The following is a 14,298-nucleotide window of genomic DNA, read 5'->3' on the forward strand; positions in this document are numbered from 1 at the left end:
CATGTCCCGTCCGATGGACTCGACCTCAATCTCGACGTAAACCTTCACCAAACACCAACAAAGCAAAAATAAAAGAATATTTTACTTCGAAAAAAAAAATATTTTTCAAAAAGAATATTTTACGTCAAAACAAATAAAGTATGTGTATCTTTATCTTTAAAATATTTAAAAATGTAAATATTATTTGGAATAAAGATCGATTTACGCATAAAGCCAAAAAAAAAATTGAACATATTTCGTCATCCAACCATATATATCACTCTATTGGGTTTGCTATGTGTACCAAAGGAAATAAATACAAGTCTTTGTCTATAAATTCATTTTTATTCTAAATCTCTAAAATATAGTAAGTGTATTATTGATGAGATAACTTTTTTATGGTGTCTCATGAAGTATCAAGCTTGACTCTCACGAGTGTAAATAATTTTCTTAGAGTCATGCTTTTGCAGTCCATACTTCATGAATTACCGAATCCATGATGAGTAGGTGTCCTTCACATGTCCTTAGGAATTAATTGGGAAAAAACCCCAATACCCAAATTAATCTTAAAAAGACAATGTTACATAAGCCCCACACTTCAACCAAAACGTTGAGCTTGTAAATAATTCTTCTTTAAATATTCAATTAGAAATTAATCTCAATTTTCCCACTACAAAAGGATCCAAGCACCTTTATGCTGATTTGAATATGAAAGAAGATGTTAGTACTTCTAGTTTTTTAAAAGATAAAAGTCTTTTAACACTTGATTTCATTCAAAAATTTGAGTGAAACCGTGCAGACCATTTATAGAAGAAAAAGATGTTATAGATGACAGTCAACTCTCCGACCATACACATAAATATGCATATGCTTCACACAATTCACACACTCTTTGTGAGTAGTCCGGTGAAGAGCCAAAACCATCACCGTCCTCTGCCGTGGGACTCATGGGACACACTCATGTTTTGCATTGTATCGATGATTTTGAGTCATTTTAATCTTTTATTTGGGATTAAAAGATTTCTTTGGACAAGAAAATTTTTAATCGTCTGGAGTACAAATGGCATGATATTATTCATCATGAGATAAAGTATAATTGATTGATTACATAGTACGGCGAAAGATTTTCTCACTCCTTAGAAGTATTATTCAGACTTTTTATTATTATTATTATTATTATTATTATTAAAAAAATTTCCCAATATCAAATTACTCGAGTTGATGTTGATGTCCCTGTTACAGTCCATTTGGGCTTACTTTTTGAAGGATGAGGGCCAGTTGGGCTAATTTTATGGGCCCGTCCCATGGCATAGCTAATACTCGTAGCTTGTGTGTGTAGAGAGAGAGAGAGAGAGAGAGAGAAGGGTAGGTTATGTAAAAAGAGATGATCAGTTAAAGAAACAGTTTCATAATCTCTCTCCAAACACGAAGCAGCAACCGCTTTAGGAATTCAATTCAAACCGTCCCGCCTCAAACACACCAACAAAATTATGTCCCTCACATCTATCAGAAATCCAGACCCTCAAACCTCTCTGTATGTAATTTCTCAACCATGTCGCTTCAAATGCTCTTCCACACACTTATTCCACTATTGGCCTCCTCTCTCTTCACACCCTTTGCTCCTAAACTCGTCCAATCAGGTACACACACACATACACACAGTTTATATGTGTGTTCAGTATGTGATTCTACTTTTTATTGACCTAATCGTTTTGGTTCAATTTGTTGCACAGATAATGTTCCAATCCCTAATATTATATTCAGTTGGTTGGATGATAAAGACACATTCTTGGCGGGCGATATAGCATCCATAAAGGTTAGAGTATTGGGAAATTTCAATAGCAGTAATTACAAATATGCTTTTAGTCCTAACATCACTGTGAATGACAAGATGGGAAATAATTCTCTTATATCGGGTCTTTCCTCAAATTTTGGTGCTGATCTTAGTAATTGGAGAATTACCTTCACTCCAATCATGGTTGGGTTGTTCAATGTGCTTATCACTGATGACCATTTCAATGTTTTCGATTCGTCAATGCATTTCCGAGTCACTCCAGGTTTATAATCTATTTTTTTTTTTTTTTTCTTAGTACAAAATTAATAGTGCCATACTTTTTTTTTTTGACTGCTCCATTGTGCAATGAAAATTTTGTTTTGTTGGCTAATTTTGGTTAGTAAATGATATATATTTATATGAGGGTTGGTGCAATGGTAAGGTTGCTGGTGACCCGGGTCGAAACCGGAGACAGCCTCTTCATGCAGGGTGTATATCTGACCCTCCCTAGACCCTGCAATGACTGGAGCCTCATGCACTGGGCTAGCCCTTTTAAATGATATATGTTAATCTGATCAGTAGTGCATTCATAATATTTTTGTTAATTTCAAATGCCACTATGTTATTGAAGGGCGTATGTATCCATCTGCTTGCATTGTGGCATGGATGGGTTTGACGAATGAGTATGTAGCTGGGACAAACGCTACGGTTCTTATACTTCCTAAAGATGCATTTGGGAATAATGTGTCTTCAACTAGTGAAGGGCCAAGATCTTATAATTTTTCAGTGTCTGCATCTAATGCAAATGGTTCCACTGCAACGGTGCTCAATGTCACCTACAAGGGATGGAGCGAATTTGGATTTCTCAGCATTGAATTTGTTGTTGCCACAGCTGGAAGCCTCTTACTTCATGTAAAAGAGAACAACCAAACCTTGAATGGTTCTCCATTGCCATTCAAAGTGAATCCAGGTGCTGTACTTGGCTATAATTTTATAGCATGTATTGTAAGACAACCAGTTTAATAAAACGAGTCTTTTGTTTCTCATAAATCTTAGTTACAACCCCACTACTTTGCCCTAAGCCATGAAATTATCTTTGATTGCTTGACTGCAGTGTAATATTGTTTTTTGTTAAATATCTTGAGTTCGATTCCTCTTTTCGTTAAATTTACCAAGCAATGTAAACAGCTGTACTTTTGTGTTTCTACTTAACTGCTGATATATTATTTTCTTCACCAGTGAAGTTGAGTGTTTTTCTGGATATGAATACTTTAAACAGGAAAAACCCAAGCTTTCAATGCATTGCCTGATCTAAAAATATTTGCAAGATCATCAATGAAATCAATTTAGTTTTGATTAATAAACATTTTATGAATATTTTGTACTGTTTATAATTATGGTGGCATTTATCTTTATTCCTAATGATGTGAATTTTGAATTGGCTTTTGGCAGGAACATTGGATGTCTCCAATTGTGTCACACAGTGGAATGTCGAAACAAATTCCTTTCAGATATTTTCTAAGATGGAAACTTTTATACACCAGCGAGATCAATATGGGAACCTTGTTCCTGGATCGTATGCTTTCAATGTTGAAGTTGTTGGAAAGGGGACAAATTTGTCCATACCCATAGCAGATATGGAATTCAAAGAGGTGGTACCAGGTATTCAGTTGGTTTCTTTCAGCCTTGTGGAACCTGGGAACTTCATGCTCATGATATCCAATAAGGAGCAGAGTAACATCATCTCTAATACTGTTTTTACAGTTTTTATAGGTGTGTTTTCAGTATCTAGAACTTATTTTGGTTTTGCAATTTACCACTTCTTACTTCATATCTGTCAGAGGATTCTAAGATACAGCTTTAGCTTATTCTCTTATTGCCTATAATAAAAATTGCATTAGAGATGTATTCCTTTTTTTCTATTTGCCATTTTTCTGGTTATTGTTGTTGCCGCTTGAACGAGTTTCTGTTTGCTTAATTTAACACATTACGTTAAGTGAGGTTTCATCTGGTTCAGGATTTTTTTCCCTTGTGCAAATATAATGTTCCATTTAAAATAACAGTTTTTATTATGATTGCATTTTCATGTTAGTATTTAGAACTATAACCTATCATGTACAACTCAAATTGGTTATAAATGAGGTTTTATTGTTTGCCACAAGGTCAGGGAAGAGATGATAAATTAAAAGTAAATTCTAAATCAAAACGTGCTTAAACTTGTAATTCCGTTATGGGAGCTAGGAATTGGACCTTGCATTGATTATGCAAATATCTAACAAATTCAAAAGCTATTCAGAAATAGTTTCTTAGTAACTTTTGAATTCAAAAGCCACTTTTAATTTATTGTCTTAAATTTGTGTGTATATATATATATATATTTTTTTAATATAATTTTGCTTGTAATTTTGTGCATTCACAAAAATAACTTTTTCTATAGGACTTTTAAATGAAGTTTATATGGTTTTAAATTGTAAAAGGTTCAAAATCTGAAAAGAAAGGCATCGCCTAGCGCCGAGCTGCCAATGCAGAGTGTGCAGGAAAGCTGGAATAGCTGGGCATTATTTGCACGAGCAGACTGCCCTCAGATTCCACATGCTTGGTGGTCTGAGTTTTTTTCATAGCATTACGGATGCACTTAAATTTTTACTTGTTATGGTATCATGAATTATGATTTTTTGAATAGATTTTGAATTTGATAGTTATTTTAAAATTTTCATCACTGCACTATTTATGGAAGCCAGTAAACTTTCATCTGCAACTGATTGGTTTTACTTTTATAAGGGTCATCATTTTTACCATATTCATTTTCCACTTTATGTTTGAATTTAAATAGGTTATTGCGATGGAATGAACAGCATCATCAATGGATCTGGTTTAAATCATTCTGTTGCCGGTGAAGTTGCAAGATTTTCTGTTTTTTTAAAAGATGCTTATCAATATCCTTCTCCAGTTGAGTTAGAAAGGTTTCAAGTGAAAATTGTGAAGGAATCTGAATCCTATTATGTTGTACGTCCAAGCATTTATCCAGTGCAGCCTGTCAATGGTACAAACATTAGCAATTATTAGTTCGTTTCCATTTGACCATTTGTTTTTCAGTTTTTCCTTCTACAAAGTCATTAACCTGTGAAACAGGTAGTTGGTCCACTGGTGGACTGAACTATGGTGCCATCAATGGTATGGAAAGTGCTTATGCACCAACGCTTGTCCCAAATTACAATGTAAGTTCATTTACATATTTCCCACAGGCAATAATATTCCAGAAACTGAGAGAGGTTTTTGAATTCAGTCTGCTGGGAATGGGAAAGTTCAGGCTAGCGCTTTTGATGTCACATTTACTCCTGAAAAGAGTGGAATATATGAAATTCATGTGTTTTGTGGAAATATTCCATTAAATGGTGGTCGTGCATTCAGAAAGGAAGTAAGTGCAGGTACTTTTTATATGCTCTTTTTATGCAGACCAAAACACAGAAAACAGCCAAAGTATTTGCTTAACAGAATCGTATAGACTCTCTCTCTCTCTCAGAGACGAGTACTGTACAGTAAAATAAGTGCAAAGGAAAAGAAAATTTCTGCATTTTACACTAAGCTAGTGAGTTGTGACAATGGTCTACTTATTTGCAAACTAAATTAGAATGTTCATAACTTCAGAAAAATTCAAAATTCTGGGGGTTTGGAATAACTAATCAGTGAACAATAATGTCGGATGTTGAGTTTTCTAAAATGTTAGGAGTTGCATCTTATATGTGCGTGATCAATTGATGTTGGCCATTTTTTTGAAATAATGTTTCCAATGGTTGTGGGATGACCTGGATTTTAGATCAATGAATCTGGTAATGCGTCAGAGATTTATGGTAGTGGTGCTGCTCTTTTTCCTCGATTCATTAGGTGCTTAAGGAAAGGCCTAGGCTTTGTATGTGATTAAGAAGTTATTGCTTCTATGATTTGGATTAAAAGGTAAAATCTTGAACATCTGGAAAAATAGATCATTTGGTTCAATAAATGTACTTCAGCACAAATAGGAAGGCCGATCAAAACCAAATCAGGTCACATAATAAACAGTTTGTTGATCTGTTAATTTTCTCTAGAATGGAAGCTTTTGAATATAATTGTTTCTGGGACAGTTTTTATTTATGTATTTATTATTGTTTTTATATGCTGAACTTTACCTATTTAATTGCATGTACTTATGTACTCATATAATGCACATGTTCCTTTAATGCACTTGAGTCTTAGTTTTACTAATAGTTTCATTGACTTGCTGCAGGTGAGGTTAATACATCTCTTTCGGGAGTTGTAAAATTTGCACCAAAAGTTCCAAAGCTGGTTAAAAATGAGATAGTAGTGCAGCTCATGGATTCCTTTTCTAACCCTGTCTTGTTACAAGAGTCAAAGCTAAAACTAGAGATTGGTTCGATTAACAGATCTGGTTTCTCAATTTTGATGTTTGTTGAAAACAAAGATGGGTTATACACTGGCTTTTATCTGGCAAAAGATGTTGGCACTTACGAGATATGTGCTTCATTTGCCGGAAAACGATTCTTGCCCTGTCCCTTTGGGGTAAATGTGTACAGTAGTAAGTTTGAATGGCAATGAAACACCTGATATATGATTCTACTGACGCGTGCTTTGAATATATGTAACTTCTGGTGTCCATGGGATCTGTGCTATAGGAATCTGAATTTGGTTCATGCTTGTTGTGCATGATATGAACATGTTTTTGTTCGTTTATTAATTTATTTGCAGCTAAATATCTTATGAATGCCTGATATAGGATGAATTATAAGGTTGTTGTTAGTTTTGGTCCAGTAAATATCACTGTGAGTGTGAGGTGCTGAAAGGGTCAAATAGGTGAAGACCTGAAGTTTGGAATTATTTGCACCCGGTCTCTGATACTTGGCAGTCCAAGCTATTACATTGCATCAAACAATGGCCCCAGAACCACAAATTCATTACATTTATTTGAATCACTTTTGAACTAACTTCTAGTGCTTTCTGTATAGTACTATCTTACCCGAGTTGATGTGATTTGCTTGTGATATAATTGTATATTGGAAACTGCAACAGGATTGCAAAGTTACTGAACATAATTTTTGGTGTCTCAAATCTTTTGGAAAACTTGATGGTCTACTGTAAGTAGGAAAATGCATCCTTGCTATCCTACATTTGTACTCTCGACTAATGTTCATCTCTATCTATCTTTATATCTTATATTTGTATCCTGAAAGACAAAATCTAGTGCTAACAGTATATATTTATGCTACCAGTCAATAGGTTGTAAAACAGGATGGTTGTTACGAGTAAGCAAATATGCTGAAATCAACAAAATTCACTTGTATGAAGTCTACGAAGTCTGATCAATTGCCTGGGTGATTGACAAAATGACAGTAGGATCCACATTGTTGAACGCCACGCCAGTATTGGGATAAGGCAACGTGGAGTGTTCTTTTAACTGGTTATGAGTTTCTAGTAAAAAATTGCTTCCTTTTATTGAATCATCTTAAAGACATTCTAGTATGTGTCTGTGGTAAAACTTTTTAAGAATGTTGCTGAGATAACAGCTTGCCCAAAGAGTTTCTTGTGTTGAGAAACAAGGTCTGTACGTGCGCCACACGTGAAACTTGATATTTGAAACAAATCTGGCAATATATTCTTATTATATATGGTCAAGTGACATGCAAATGTTTTGATTGATTTTTAACACCTATCCTTTTGGCTGCATATTTAATGCTTACCATTCCTGAAGCTCGTGACTAATGTAGTAAGCAAACTGGACAATTTGATAGTATTCATCTGAAGGATATTATTCAATGATGCTAATTCTTTTATCATTTTTATTTGATTTTATTTTATTTGTTGCCTTTTCAATTCTATTATTAACACAATGAGTGCTTTGTGTTTTGAACTTCAGTTTTAGTTTCTGTTCTAAACTCTATGTATTTGTATTTAACCATTGAGTTCTCAATGTCTTTCAGGTGAATATTTTCCTAAAGTCTACAATGATACAGTGTCTGTTTGGGAGGATGAGTCAATTGCTTTTGATGCTCTAGAAAATGATTATTTTGCGGGTGGCAATACAAGCATTGTCGAATTTTCTAAAGTAAGACTAGACGCCTAGAACTAGTTTTTACATTCCCACAACCTGGATTAAAAATAAAAGTTGACACTTAAAATCATTAGTTTGGGATTGATTTCATAGAGAAACAAAAACGAGTTCCATCTAAACATCCCGAATTACAAATGTTCTTTTTTATATTGAAGCAGAGCTATTATTTTTCATTCATGCATAGTGAATTTAATCTTTGGATCCAACACATGTTCTAACCTTTTTTTATCGATTGCATATCTTTCTTATTTGTTATGATATAAGTTTCTTTCCTTCACAGTCAGGTATTACTCAAATATTAAATAGAAGATGATCGTTGGTAAACTTATTGTGATATATCATGGCAGCCAGATCATGGTTCAGTCCTACAGTATGGCCGGCTCTTCAGATATACACCATATAAAGGATTTATTGGGAATGATTCTTTCACCTATACAATATCTGATGTAAATTCCAATCTTGCTTCTGGTGCTGTAAACATATCTGTCCTTAGCATTCCGCCCCAGTTTGTTTCCTTTCCAAGTCAATTGCAAGCAACTGAAGATGTAATAAGTCCGAAATTTGGGTAGGGTACTATTTATTCTTGAACTTCTTTATAAAGCTAGGAAATCCAAGGTTTTTTGGGTGTCAATCAGGATATTAGTTTCTGGATCACAATAACTCTCCCTCTCTCTCTCTCTCTGCAGTGGTTTTACTGGCTTTGAGATAATGTATTCAGAATTGGTGGAGAACATTACTGTTACTTTCAGTGCAAGGTCTGGCACTGTCTTTCTCTCCCCTATGATGATGCAGTTCTGGCAGCCAATATGGAGTGAACTTTCCATTTATGGTGGAGATGGTTTGACCAAAAATTTGGTCTTAGAGGGCCGTTTGGAAGTAATCAACTCTGCTCTTAATTCAATTCAATACCTTGGGTAAAACTCATTGAATGTTCTTTCTTTCTTTTCTTTTCCACCTTTTTGTTGGTCTTAAACAGAGTTATCTGACTTCTACACTCTAGGATGTTATTCACATGCCTGATTCAGTTAATGTCCTTAAAATGGCCTTAGTAAACGAATAAGAAGAAAGCTTAGGCCCCGCTTGGTTTGTAACTCTGAAAACAGTTCTCAAAAACTCAAAAAACAGAAAACTGTATTCAGAGAACTATAGAGGTAGTTTTCTGAAAACAGGCCTCTTTTATAATTGGGTTTTCAGAAAACTGAACTAAGCAGAAGTTTTGTACAGTTTTATGAAAAAAGGTACAAACCAAGCAGGCCCATATTTTTTCCTGTAAATCTTAAGTATATTTTTTCCTTAATGAATTATAAGAAGAAAGATTGTAAATAGTTCAATTTCCATTTACAATCCTGAATTTGTTGAAGGAACTTCAACTAGGAATTATTTTGGTATGAAATATTCTATAAATAAACTGCATTGCTAAACAACTCCTGGGAACTAATTCTTCTTTGAAACAAATGTTGTTTGAAGGTTATCTCATGAAGGCTTTGATGGCTCAATTACCTCTAGTAACAAATTTTACATAATTACATCAATTATCCTTTCCTTTTGTACCATAATGTGTTTGCCACTTTTTGCCAATTCTAAAATTGTGCAATGACCTCCCCCCGTTCACACACACATAATTTTTATAAATATGCTGCAAGTATGTTACACCTTTTTTTTTTTTTTTTTGCTTTAATCAGAATTGAGAACTTTAGTGGTGATGATACGATCCAAGTTTCTACCATGAACAAGAATGGAGTAAATGATCTGAATGTTCCAATTTTTGTGGAACCAATAAATGATCCTCCATTTATTAACATCCCTGAATATGTTATCTTGGAGAAGAAGAGCAACGAAGAAGGAGTACTGATTTTTGACAGGCAAAGAGACAAGTTTGATTTTTGCATTGGGGATCCAGATCTTCTCAACTTTCCAGGTATTTTCTTAGCATATTGGGAGAAGAAGATTTTTAACTTATGGTAAGAAAAAAGGATGTTACAATATGCTAATACACAATAACAAAATTTAGGAGTCAATAAATTCAGAAAAAAAACAAAGTCATTAAAGGGTTGTCTGCATGATGGCCATGTAAATATGTCTCTCGTGCCTGGGAAAAATATGTCTCCATAGCAACTAAAGTTGGAGGCTTTTATTACTTTGCCTAGTATTTCTAAAATCAGATGAAAGATCAAGATATTTTTGCTTATTCTTTTTGAAAGCGGAGAATACAATCAAAATATTAGGACACTACATGTTACTGGGACCATAAGTCCTTTCCGTACTCTTAGTGGGAAATTAATAACCAAGGGGGAGGTTCATTTCCCTCACTGTTGTTTTGCCATGAGGATAATCTGGATGCAAGAAGACTTCCTTTTCAACTATAGAGCATCTCTACCAAATTGATGTCAAATAAGAATGAGATATTTTTAAACCGTGATAGACTTATTTACTTCAGATTCTTAAAACATTATACACTTGAGATTCAGGGGTCTAAAGTTCAGCTGGTTGATTTTATTTCAGGCAATCATTCTCGCTTTTTGATCATATTTTCCATGGAAGTTAATTCTGGATTTTTGTCAACCAATCTACCGGCTGAGCTCATTAGTACAACGGAACTGAAGTTAAAGAATAGTTTTCAGTGGCAGCCCATTCAGACATTTGTCACCATCTCAAAACATTTTATGGTCAAAGCAAAAGGCATTAGATTCCGAGGAACTGTTAATCACTGCAACAGTATTATGCAACAATTATTTTATCATGTGAGTAAACAAGCATGAATGATGTTTATTTCACTTCTTTCTTTTCCCTTTCATCCTCTTTCAATCTAAATAATTTATCCGGAAGTGACATGTGTAGTAGATGGAAAATATTTTTTCGAGAAGGCTAAAGATTGTTAAATCTTAGTGTTTACATTACTTTGACAATCATTCTTACATATGGGAATTTACTTTTTTTTTTTCTTTTTTCAACTCACTGAAGACCTTTGAGGCTTAATGTCACTTGGTTAGCTAGCACAACATTTGTTGGCACGAGAGAAAGCACTATTATTACAACTCATAAGGATCTTAGAACTGCAAACTTGGTTGTTATTTATAGGCATCTAGCTAGCAAATGATTGACCGAGATTACATATAATCAATAACCTAAATCATCTCTCTGGAATGATTCTACAAAACATCTAAAATATTCCCAGATTTGTTCAAAACTCCATGATAATTTAGAATTTGCTTCCCTAATCCACTAAGTTTCATAAAAAATCTAACATACTAAGGAATTTAGGTCCACCATACAGATGCCATGCAATTGTTTAAGCCTATGTGTGGAGCTTGTGTGGCCTAACCTTCTTGATAGTAAAAATTGATTAAGTTCACTTTTGATTTGGGGTAGAAGTTGTAAAGGGATGAAGATGTTCTTTTGCTTATTAAGATACAGACTTCCAAAAAATGTATGAAATTAATATTTCAAATGGAACATTATAGCAAAGCCTATTATGCACCATCCGAGGATTAGTGGTGTGTTTATAGAATTGTAATGAGGTCCTATTTCTTTATGAGCTATTGGAAAGTTTAATTAAATAGAAAACATCATAAGATTATGGATCTTTTCTCAATCAGCTTTGTTCTTGCAATATAACTTGGTTAAGTATTCTAAAATCACAGTATTGACAGCTAAATAATCTGTCAATAATGGCCTTGTGGAATTTATTGTGTTTTTGTGTACAGGGTGACGAACATGGTGCTGTTTTAACAGTGAGAATAAATGATATGGGAAACTATGGATGCTTTCCAGATTGTTCAGAAAATATGTCAATGCCTCTTTTTGCTGATGCCACTGTAAACCTTATAAGAAGAAGACCTATGAGTTCATTGGAAGCTCATAGTAAGTTGCAGTTTTTACACTTTTGATTCGTAAATATCTGCAGAGCACTTTTGTCTTCATTGGTCCTCTCATTCTTTCTCTTTTAAATTTGTTCTAGTTTGGTAGATGTTAAATATCTCTTTCAAAATCCTGGCTGAGCTTGTCTATATTGTTTCACTTGTTGAAGTACCGGAGTATCCACAAATCCTCCAACGGCATTATTTATTTTCACAAAGCTCCCTATCCATCCAAAATCTTGAATGAAAATTGTCTGTTTCTGAATTTCGAAATTTCTCATTTTGTGGTAAAGGAAATGCCAGTTCTCTAAAAGTCTGATTTAGATTTAACATTCAAAAAAAATTAATAGCTTGGGAACCTCTTAAAACTCCCTTTAAATTCCTACTAATGAAGTGAAGTCTTTAATACTTTACAAAATGTCACCACCCAACATTCATGGTTCATAGACACTGGTCCCGGACCTCCTGGTTCTACCATAAGCAATTTTGATTCCCAATAATATGATGGATGGTGAATAATGTTGCTTTCATATGTATGTTTGTGAGATTTATCATTACTATAGAAGTAGAGAATTATTCACATAGCTGTATAGTATTATTCAACCTACATCTTGCTTCTTTGGTACAGCGCTAGGATCCGGAATCGTGATTGAATCTATTACGGTGTTCTGTATTGGTATTCTACTTCTATATTTCACATGCAAATGTGCAACTGTTCTGGCCACTGAAAAAAGGAGCCGTGATGCCCAGGACATTGAGCTCTCCAGAACTCATAAAAGTTCACGTAAACAAACTGTGAGTTTGCCTTAAAAACTCACAGCTATACAAACACTACTACTGTTCTCTCTGCTGCTGCTTTAAATCCTCATTCTTGCATAAACCACTATGTGATTTCATTATATTACTTGCCTTGTAATCAAGAACCTTTTAGCTTAATAATCAGGAAAGACTCTCACGAAAGTAAGATTATTTGATGATTAATGCTTGCACTGACTTGTTATTGCTTTTTTACTTATTGTATGCAGACAAGTATAAATCTATCTGAGAATGCAACCCACTTCAACGAATGTTACTCGAGCCCCGTGTTGCTTAGCAATCAGCCTTCCAACTTCCGACAGCGGTAACTATTTCAAATGTTTGCAATATTGCAATCAGTTGTGAAATTAAACAAAACTATGCTTCTAGAGAGTGGAATTGAAAGACAGGCATTCTTTCGATTGTGTCTAAAATACCTTATAATTATACTGATATTTAGGCTCTCTAGCAGGACAAATGTTATTTATGGACACCTACTTGCCCTAACTTCTATGTAAATTATAATTAGTTTTTGCAAGTATTATTTAGAAATATTCATTTGTAATCTATTGCATTTGGAAATAAGGTTTCATCTTGCAGAATGTAATAGGAAAAGGAAATGTAGTCATCACCCGAACTAATACTACAAAAAAAGTCTAAACGATCCATCGAATCACAAGATGACTATTTTTATGTTTTGTGAACTAGTCTAAATTTGAAATTGGATGTAACAAAACGAAATTAATATAGGTACCATGGATATATAAATGCAATTTTCTGATTTTTTATGGCTTCCCAGTACCTTTAAAAAAGGGAAATGTTGGAAAGTAATTTTGCTGACAAAAACTACTTTCTTCAGTTTTATTTGTTATCTATTTGTGGGAAAATAATTTCCCTAATTTATTTATTTATTTTTTGGGTGCAAATTAACCTTCAGGTCACGGCGTCTATCTAGACATGGAGAATCTAGCAAAGCTACACATCATTCCTCTCAATCTTCAAGTGGGCAACTTCAGGGTTCTCCTTCACCAAGTCTCGTACCACTTGGTCCTGGGAATGGGTGAGATGAAGCAATTTCCAAACAAATTATTGTTTAAAGACGAATAGTTTCACTGCTATTTCATGTGGTTTTTTTTTTTTTTTTTTGAAAGACAGGAAATACTGTTTATTGATATATTTATTACTGAGAAAATAAACTTTCGAAAAAATGATCATGCTTGTTATATAATCAGGAATGAATTCAACGTGGAACTAACATGATCCAGTGATTGTGATTGAGAAGAGACAATCCCGTATTACATGTTGTAGGTGATTTGTTTACAACATATCCCAAAAGTTGGAAGGCTGTACCAAGCTCAAATAGGAAAATGTTCCCAATTTTGAGATGGTAGTTATCTGAAAATGCTGGAAGAAATATGATTATATCTATTTGTAATTAAAGGAACATCTAGCCCAAACTATTTAATTACATCCTCTCTCACCCTATTATCCGTAACACACCATAGATTTATACTAGTATATTATACTGAACAAAATTTATATCATTGCTCTTTCCAAACTATATATTATTCAATATAATACAAATCAATTTCACTTGCATATTATTTTTCTTCAAATAAGGACTAAGAAGATTCTATTTTCTACTACTATTATAACTTATAAGCAAATGTAAATTTAAGCTAGTCAATAAAAATTAAGACTATTTATACAAAAGAATAAAAATAAAATTAGGAATATAATTTAATAGAGACAAATACCAATAGTTTTTATTTCTTAATTACTCATACACA

At 33.7% G+C, this 14,298-nt stretch overlaps 1 protein-coding gene across 1 annotated transcript; it reads left to right on the forward strand.

Moving 5' to 3' along the window:
- Window positions 1–1,335: 1,335 nt before the first annotated feature.
- LOC132275306 (protein GAMETE EXPRESSED 2) lies at window positions 1,336–14,294 on the forward strand. Its single transcript, XM_059776767.1, has 17 exons — window positions 1,336–1,619; window positions 1,713–2,036; window positions 2,385–2,723; window positions 3,206–3,526; window positions 4,587–4,796; window positions 4,886–4,971; window positions 5,040–5,181; window positions 6,018–6,326; window positions 7,726–7,850; window positions 8,204–8,421; window positions 8,543–8,770; window positions 9,539–9,774; window positions 10,359–10,597; window positions 11,561–11,717; window positions 12,342–12,508; window positions 12,739–12,833; window positions 13,446–14,294. The coding sequence occupies exons 1-17, from the start codon at window positions 1,532–1,534 to the stop codon at window positions 13,570–13,572; spliced, it is 3,411 nt and encodes a 1,136-aa protein (XP_059632750.1). The 5' UTR covers window positions 1,336–1,531; the 3' UTR covers window positions 13,573–14,294.
- The last annotated feature ends 4 nt before the right edge of the window (window positions 14,295–14,298 follow it).

This window comes from Cornus florida, unplaced genomic scaffold (assembly GCF_030987335.1).
Source record: "Cornus florida cultivar Cherokee Brave unplaced genomic scaffold, ASM3098733v1 CherokeeBrave_3.0.0_Hap2_Chr09, whole genome shotgun sequence".
Taxonomy (NCBI): Eukaryota; Viridiplantae; Streptophyta; class Magnoliopsida; order Cornales; family Cornaceae; genus Cornus; species Cornus florida.

Bases quoted from the DNA above. Each gene is read 5' to 3' on its own strand.
- LOC132275306 (XM_059776767.1), top strand. From the start codon at position 1,532: ATGTCGCTTCAAATGCTCTTCCACACACTTATTCCACTATTGGCCTCC. The intron at 4,797-4,885 runs GTACAAACATTA...CCTGTGAAACAG, and splicing joins TCCAGTGCAGCCTGTCAATG to GTAGTTGGTCCACTGGTGGA. The intron at 4,972-5,039 runs GTAAGTTCATTT...TTTTGAATTCAG, and splicing joins CGCTTGTCCCAAATTACAAT to TCTGCTGGGAATGGGAAAGT.